Source organism: Saccostrea cucullata, unplaced genomic scaffold (genome assembly GCF_032062105.1).
Source record: "Saccostrea cucullata isolate Sc308-1 unplaced genomic scaffold, CSIRO_AGI_Scuc_v1 ctg16516, whole genome shotgun sequence".
NCBI lineage: Eukaryota > Metazoa > Mollusca > Bivalvia > Ostreida > Ostreidae > Saccostrea > Saccostrea cuccullata.
Genome location: NW_026940766.1, coordinates 1 through 8,881, shown reverse-complemented (window position 1 = coordinate 8,881; position 8,881 = coordinate 1). Strand labels below are relative to the sequence as shown.

General features: G+C 29.9%; 1 protein-coding gene across 1 annotated transcript; it reads left to right on the top strand.

Annotated features, from left to right (window-relative positions):
• The first annotated feature begins 4,012 nt into the window (after positions 1-4,012).
• Positions 4,013-6,850, top strand: LOC134256257 (uncharacterized). Its single transcript, XM_062738910.1, has 2 exons — positions 4,013-4,115; positions 6,346-6,850. The coding sequence occupies exons 1-2, from the start codon at positions 4,037-4,039 to the stop codon at positions 6,693-6,695; spliced, it is 429 nt and encodes a 142-aa protein (XP_062594894.1). The 5' UTR covers positions 4,013-4,036; the 3' UTR covers positions 6,696-6,850.
• The last annotated feature ends 2,031 nt before the right edge of the window (positions 6,851-8,881 follow it).

The window sequence follows — 8,881 nt, the reverse complement described above, 5'->3', positions numbered from 1 at the left end:
GATTTTCAAAAAAGCCAGGTTAGATATAAATGTCAAATTTCACTGGCTTATTCCCTTAACCATTTAACACAAAAACATAGTCATCTTTTTGATATACATATCATCAAAATAATTTTTAAAGACCTTAAACTGAAAAACTATGAATTATCTAAGCCTTGAAAATTGCGCGTTTTTCAAATTCAAATTTTTTTTGTGAAAAAACCTGTCGTTTAATTTTGGTAAAAAACTTTCTTTAGGTAGCTGGGAGTAAAAATAATCTTCATAATTTTTTGTATAATTTTTGTACGACTAGTTTTGATTTAATAGGGGAAAAAATTACCCCCCCCCCCTTTTTCTCAATAAATCACGTTCCCTCGCGTCTTTCAGACGGGGGTCGATCACTTTGTTATATGAATCTACATATACACATTAAAAAAAAATTAAATTGGAATACTGCTTTTGCTTCAAAAATATATTAACTCACAAATTTAAAAGTTCTCATATGTAAAGCGTATTTAAATGTAGATTTTTAGGCAATTTTTGAATACCCCTATCACCCCCACCCCTTCCTTTTTTGCGTCGCAGACCATTAGCGTTTGACGAAACGTCTTTACAGTGCAAATATACTGGTATTTCGTCATTTGAATCCCGGAGGTATGCATCAGTTTTAAAATTCATGAATGCAGAATAAATATTGACTACTCTTTTTATATGTATCAGGAAAAAAAATACTGAAGGATTTTAGTGTTTAGTCCATACATGTATATGTATGCGTTATGCATTCCATATCACATGAAACCTGGATACGAATTTAAGTTTTGTTGAACTTGAATATGTTGATTTTTAATTTTATTTCTTTAATTTTATTCATTAAAAAAATGATGTATGCTCAACTCTCCTGTGATATAAATGGAATAATTGTAGTTTCTTTCATGTCATTATTTCAAACGAGACAGAATGTGGCCGTGGGGATACATCGACATTTGCATAAGTATACACACCCCTCATGATATTGTACGCATTTCTTTCAATGTCGTTGCTTCTAATAAAGTTAAAATAAAATCCGTATTCGTCCACATTAACTTCAAAATATCAAACATGAAACTCTTCATCTATTTCGATTTATATCAAATCGCACTTTATATTTTTTTTTTTAAATCTTACAGGCTACGTTTTGTTTTGATTCGAGGAAATGCGACCGAATTGTTGACAGAAAGTCAAACATTTGCTGCAATAGGATATTCATAAATGCAGATAATTTCAGTACAAGTGAACAATTCTTTTCAATTCTATACCTTTCATTGTGTATATGAGGTCTATAGTATTCAATTCTCGGATTTATCAGGTCTTGCTGTAAATGTATCTGATTCTGTGGCAAACCGTGAATAAAGGAGGAAAATAAACATCTCCTACATTTTCAGAGTTGTTCCTCTTTGATCAGTAAGGGTCTGAGAACAACATCGATTTTTTTGTTTATTTATTGTTTTTTTATTTAATTAAAGAAGAAAAACACTATTTATATTGTATATACACAAATTGTAATGAAGACCATTAATCGGAATGTTATATAGCCAATTGTACATAATGAGAATTTCGGCAATGTAAAATAAAATTTTCAGAATAAAAAAAAATGCTGCGCTTTGATCAAAAATACAATTTATTGTATATGAAATGCAATGAAATGAACATTAAGGGATGGATTTTATGTATTGCTTTTTACGAGTTTAATCGGGGTTCATTAAAACATACTTATTGATTGAGTATGGTACGCACAATCACAGCCAAGCCCCGATCCCAATTTTCTTTCAAGATTGATATACATCGGGATCGTTTTACTCGTCGTTTTGACGCTTTATTTTTGACGTTAATTTGACGTCACGTCAAACGTTCATTTGAAATCGCAAGGGTTATCTCCCCCAGTGTGTTGTACGTCTTTAATACAATAATTAATCTTTTTAATTCTACTTTAAATGATTATTTAAACAGATGTAAATATAAACAATGAATTGTCTTTCTTTGTTTGTTATTACTGGAATTAATGGTCGCAGCTATTGCAGAAAAAATTACATAACCCGCTTAATGTGGTCTTTTTTGGTTGTCAATTTCGAATCGGTATGACTGTCCCCATTTTTTAAGTGGTGCATAAAAAGGTTGTCCTGTAGAGACAAACAAAATATTTAAATTCTAAGCACTTCACTGCAGTGAAATGACAATACATATAATAATTATTCGTTATTTATGACATCTTTGCTTTACAATTAATTTACTTTATTCATATTTCACGAAAATTTGAATGCGTACATGTATACGTATAACTAAATCATATTACTGACCTTGACGTCAAATATAACGTGCACGTTAAAGTTTCGTGTACACATTGTTAGTCACTTGTATCAAACCTATACCTGTACATTAACCTTGATTTTTATTCGAATTTATTGCAATTTCTTTATACTGTGACAATTAATAAAAATCTGACAAGCAATTTAAAGGTGGATCGTAAAAGACATTTATTTCTTTCTTTCTATTTATATAAAGGTCGCTCGCATGGTGCAGAGGTTAGAGCGTCAAGTTGAGAGTCGCGGAGTGAGAATTTGAATCCCATTGTGAGACGTTGAGCCCAGGCCTGGGGGACATAAAACTTAGACGAGTTCACTTTTGATCTCAGTCTCACTTTTACCAAAGGAATGTATACAGTGGAAAAGTTAGACTGAGATCAAAAGTGAGCTCGACTTTTTTATGGCCCCCAGGCCAGTCCTTCGGATGAGACCGTTTAAACCGAGGTTCAGTGTTACAGTAGGTGCTGACAAGAAAAAAGTTCCTCACTTCACAATGGCAGTAGGTGCTAATTAAAGTTGAATAATCATCTCCATATGTAGGATTAATAAAATTGAGAGGGATGTTAAGCAACAAATAAACCATCAATTAATCAATTTTTATACAAGGATATATACATGTACATCGTCGAAACCACGACCAAACTGTTTATTTTGTAAATTTTTAATGTGCATTTAGCACCCTTCAAAACTGTTGCACTGAAGAGACTTAAGAGACGCAAGATCCGTTTGTGACGTTGTGCAGTTAAATAACGCAACGAACATTACAAGAAAAAAGTGGTAAATTAATGTCTAACGCACATTTTTTGTATATTTAACGTTAAATTATAAGAATTATAGTTTTACATTCCATTGAAATAAAAATTACATTTTGGTGCTCATAGAGTATTGAAATGCATATAGTTCCTACTGTGTATTCTAACGCGCGGTTACAAGGTTTTGGGTATGTTATAGATATTTGAACGTCCTGGATGGATTTTTTAAAAAAAAATACTATGAATGTAAATATATTGAAATAACATGTACATGTAGGATCATAAAGCACATATATTCTCCTATCTTAAAGGACAAAAATTGCAAACGTCAAGGTGTAAGAAATTAGATGAAAGCATGCATAAAATTCCATTACGTTAATAAAATATTTGAATTTATACTTCTTTAAAATGTTTTTTTTGATAATTTGTAAACCTGTTTTATATATTATTTACATAAATATACTTTTGTATTGGATATTTAAAACGCATTATTGGCAATGTTTTACTTTTTTCAGTGCATTTGAAACATATGTTTATTAGAAAACTGCAAAACACTGACGCATGCACAACTTCATATATTTTAACAGAGTGAAATACTATAAATCCTAGCTTGTCAACTGCTTTTATTGGAATTGAAACATATTTCATTTATCATACAAATTAAATATGTAAAAAATAAATTTCTTGGAAAATAATTTCTTGAAATATGATCTCTTTCAAATAAGTGTTTTGTCATTAATTATTTTGATATTGGACATATTATTGATAATTTTCATTTTGTTCATGGCAATCAATGAAATTATATAGAATTGGCAAGATGTTAACAGAAAATAAACATTAAACGTGTAGGATATCTGTCATACACCTTAATTAATTGTAAAACATGCCTCTATCTGCAAATATTCAGTTTTTCTATAAATAAGAATGGATACTCCACTCGACATATTACTGACTTTGATCGAAACAATGCTCGTATTGTGTCTTGGTGTTACCTTCTTTCTGGTCAACTACTGCGCATGTCTGAAAGACGAAGCCGCCATTACAGGTAAGATGGCAATAAATGCCCCTAGTAACTACTCTAAGTAAGAACTTATATGAATGATTAAAATATCATTAATTCATACGAAAGAAAGAACTAAAGCAATCGAATTTCAGTCGAATTTTTTTATCAATTTGGTCTTCATGCAAACACAGTTTGACTATAAAAGATGTGGTATTTCCAGTAATTCAACTTAAAGCTATACATGTATATGGCTTATCTGAGCTGTTGATTAAATTCCGAGTCTGAATGAAATCGGTTATTGATTTAAATCTGTGATATCTATGAAAGCGATGAATTTAACTGTATAATTTACAGGAAAGTCCTATCTTTATATAAAAGTAACAAAACAAATAGAAAGATCTTGTAGAATTTAGTTAGTCTGAAGTTATGAAAAATACGCCATATTTGACTTTAAAAAATATGTTAAATAAGTCTTAGTTGATTGACATCATTCTCAAGAATGTTCATTCATATGGAAACGCTACCATTTACCGGTATATGTCTTCAAATTTAAAGCCTGTATTCACACGGGAGTTATACAAAATCTGTCAAATTGATCGATAAAGTACCTGACATATGGAGGAAATATACTGAAACGCAAAAGAAGTGCAACATCCTAATTCATTAGGGAAAAATAAATTCATGTAATAACTTTGTGCTTAAAAAAAGTTGGAACATCTTCAATCTTTAAATTTTCAAATTAGTAATTAAAGGGATGAAAGATTTTGAGCCATCTTAACAGAAATTTAAATAAAGCATGTTTAAAAAATCATTGAAAATAATTTCAATCATGTGTAGCTGTTAATTTTAAGTAGTGCACTGTTGCAACCACTATTGAAATAACGACCACTTTTTGAAATAATTATATCAGTAGTGGTTGAGAGTGCATTTCAATAGCAAACATAGTTAGTAACCACTATTAAATGCAACCACTATTGAAATAATTATATCAATAGTGGTTGAGAGTCTATTTCAATAACAAACATAGGTAACAACCACTATTGAAATAATTGTATCAATAGTGGTTGAGAGTGCATTTCAATAACAAACATAGGTAATAACTACCATTGAAATGCGACCTCTATTAAAATAATTATTTTAATAATGGGTGATACTGAATTTCAATAACAAACATAGGTAATAACCACTATTGAAATACGACCACTATTGAAATACCGTATAAGTGGAAATTTTAGCAAATTTTGCGATTTGTCCTTAAAATATGGTATTTTATTTTTAGCCAGAATTAATTCTATTGATTCTAAAATGTTCACTAATGAAGCCATACCAATTAAACACATTTTTTTTACGTGATATTTAATTTTAGCGAGTTCGAAACACTCGCTAATAATGCCAACGGTGAAACTTTTCTTTCAATACCGTTAGTATTTCAAAAGTGGTTGAAACCTATGGATACCATATTGACATTCACTCTCACCACTATTGAAATAATTATTTCAATAGTGGTCGTATTGCAATAGTGGTTACTAACTTTGTTTGTTATTGAAATGCACTCTCAACCACTATTGATATAATTATTTCAATAGTGGTCGTATTACAATAGTGGTTATGTTTGTTATGTTTGCTAATAATTTGATTTCACTTGTAACAATGAGTTACGTCAAAAACGTATCACTCCGCTCGACGTTACTTTTAAAATAATGCTCACTTTGAAGCCCTATTCTGGAGGAAATATTGTCTCGTTGTGTACATTGAAATTAAATAATAAGAAATGAAGCTTATTTCAACTTATGTTATCCGATATAACAAACTGGGGAGTTTACGCTTATTTATAAACCGCTTCGCGGTTTATAAAGCGTAAACTGCCAAGTTATGTGATATCGGATAACATAAGTTGAAGTAAGCTTCATTCCTTAATTGAAATGCACTCTCAACCACTATTGATATAACTATTTCAATAGTGGTCGTATTTCAATAGTGGTTACTAACTATGTTTGTTACTGAAATGCACTTCCAACCACTATTGATATACATGTAATTTTTATAATTTAAATTCAGATGTTCTTTTTTGTGAAGTACTGACATGTTTTAAAGCAACAAAATTTGCAGAAAGTCTGGTAAATTTACATAAAAATAATGAATTTATGATTAAATATTAAAGTCGAATATTCCTCTTACTTGTTCTTTTTATTTTTCCCTAACCATCATTCGGTTGACATATTCTTTAAAGTATTGTTTAATCACATGTTCAATTATATTCTTTCTTTTTCAGACATAAAAAATAGATTCATACGTCATGCACCTTACTACAATGCATACTTCTATGCAAGGCTAACTCACAATCTCAGAAATCACCATGGAACCGTTCCTTTCAATCAAGTTATCGTCAACAAATTAAACCGATACAATCGCCACAGCGGTGTCTTCGTGTGCCCCCGCTCTGGGTATTACGTTTTTACCTGGACCTTGATGACCAACCACAAGCAGTGGGTAATCTCGGAACTGGTGGCCGGAGGGGCCGTCAAGGGGAAATTAATCGTCGATAGTGACGAGGGTACGGAAGTGGATCAACAACCGTGCTTGTATATGTCCGACGAGGACAACACGTTTTCGTTAGAATAACTGGTGGTGATCGAAATGTTGAAGCCCAAGGTGTTTCAAGTTTTTCCGGCTGGAGATTGTCTTAGACCTCTGAAATGAACCGTGAATTTATTGATATTACTTTAGATCTTCCTTATTGCCTCTCTGTTTATTTAAATAAAACAAGAAATTTAAAACTTTCTTTGTTTTGAATCTAAATTGCTTTGATGTTGAAGTTTTTCTTAATGCGTTGTTTAAAAATGAAATATCACAGTATCAAAATAAACTTGCTTTATGTGCATACCTTAAGACGTTTAATATTCTAATTATCCCGTTTTGTCTCTACTAGCATGTTCAATTATATACATTTAAATACATGTATAGGACATGGTTCATATTTCTCCATTTTAACAAAGAAATTGTATTTTCCCGTAACAATTAATGGAGGATTGATCCTTTGCTAACATTCATAAACATTCATTCATTTAGAATCTTTTCAGCTACTCCTTTTAATCTTTACATTACAATATTTATCGTTAAATTAATCTATAATTATTGTGCATCATTATGCTTTTGATATTTATGCACTGATTTTTGGTCATACATATTTCTATAATTACAGACAATGTCATTGAAAAGAACATGTAAAAGCCTTAAATTCGGAAATTTGAACGGGACTACCATCGAATTAAAGTCACCTGCAAATAGGCGGATACATTTAAATCACATTGATATGGAAAGTAAACAAAAGTACATATGCTTTTTTCGCCTGAATAATCCCATTCGGAACATAGAAGGTTTATACAGTTGATTCCTATAGAAAAAAAATGCGTTCATACTTCCTATTAGTATAGACAAACTTAGTTACAAACTTGTTACTAATTTCTTATAAATATATATCAACGTATTAAAATAATATCATTTTATTTTTCTTTTTTACCAAGTTAAGGACATTTAACATAAATAATTTAAAATAACAGTTTTGGTTATCTTTCTTTTAATGGTGCATTTATAACTAGAAGTAAAACGAATAACAAAAATTTAAAAAAAAGAATAAGAATTCTATTAGATTATAAGCATGAAGTTTATAAATATTTGTAAGTTATGTTTGCTTTGTTTGCATAATTATTAAAATGTTATCTCTTTTGTTTTGAATCAATCATACTAATTTGAAATCATTTTATAATAAACTAAAAAAATGAAAGTTTTTACAAAGTTTTAATGTAAAAATATACTGATTTACATGTACACTTAAATGATTTTTAATTTGATTGCTAAAAACATAAAACATACAAGACTTCGTATTTGGTTCTCAAAGATAATCTATTAAAAAGATAGCATTTTTAACTACTTCAAAAGTGACGTTAAAAGTAAAATTTTATGATGATACATACTATATGTGTTTCTTTCTATTACCAAATGTTTTGAACTGTGTTTGTATTGTTGATAACACTTTGTGTTGATTTATTAATTAAATGCCCATTCAATTCCAACCTTGCATTTTCATTTGTTCCAAACAGAGCACTGCCATATCAGGTATCCATAAATAACGTTGAACGTACAAATATAAATATGATATGAAATATCCTTCATAATATTTCAAGTTTCAACATTAAAATTACAGATATTTCGTAGGAACTTGTGTGGTATTCATATTTTTGAATTTACATGATTTTATAAACTTAGACGTTGTATGAATTTTATTACGGATTTTTTAATCTGCTAAAAGAAATGTTTTTCTCCAATTATTCATGTTATGCGTAATATTTAAAGATTCTAATTCTGCGTGTAAAATCAGTGTAAACTTTACTCTAATTTTACAAAATATTTAAAGACGTACCTTAAAAGTTTTTACATTTATTTACATACAATTTCACGCACGTGTAAATCATAAATTATCCTAACTTTAAAGCTGTAAGAGTATTATGGAATGTATAATTAGTTTTAAAAATTAAACTCAATTCATAGGTTAAACTTATGGTGTACACTTAAAAAGTCAACTGTGGAAGTGGAGACCAGTCCTTTGGATGAGATCGTATAAACCGAAGACATGTGCCACAGTATACGTAAGTGCTAGAATGAAAAAGGCTCCTCAGTGCTCAATGACCCTGAGTGCGAGTATAGGACAAACAATTGTAGATGTCCACTAGCAAGTATTGGCGTATCCATATGAATGAAAAATTCTAAGGGGGTTAAATACTTTGTGTATTTAAATAACAAAAATAATA

Bases quoted from the DNA above. Each gene is read 5' to 3' on its own strand.
- LOC134256257 (XM_062738910.1), top strand. From the start codon at position 4,037: ATGCTCGTATTGTGTCTTGGTGTTACCTTCTTTCTGGTCAACTACTGC. The intron at 4,116-6,345 runs GTAAGATGGCAA...TTTCTTTTTCAG, and splicing joins AGACGAAGCCGCCATTACAG to ACATAAAAAATAGATTCATA.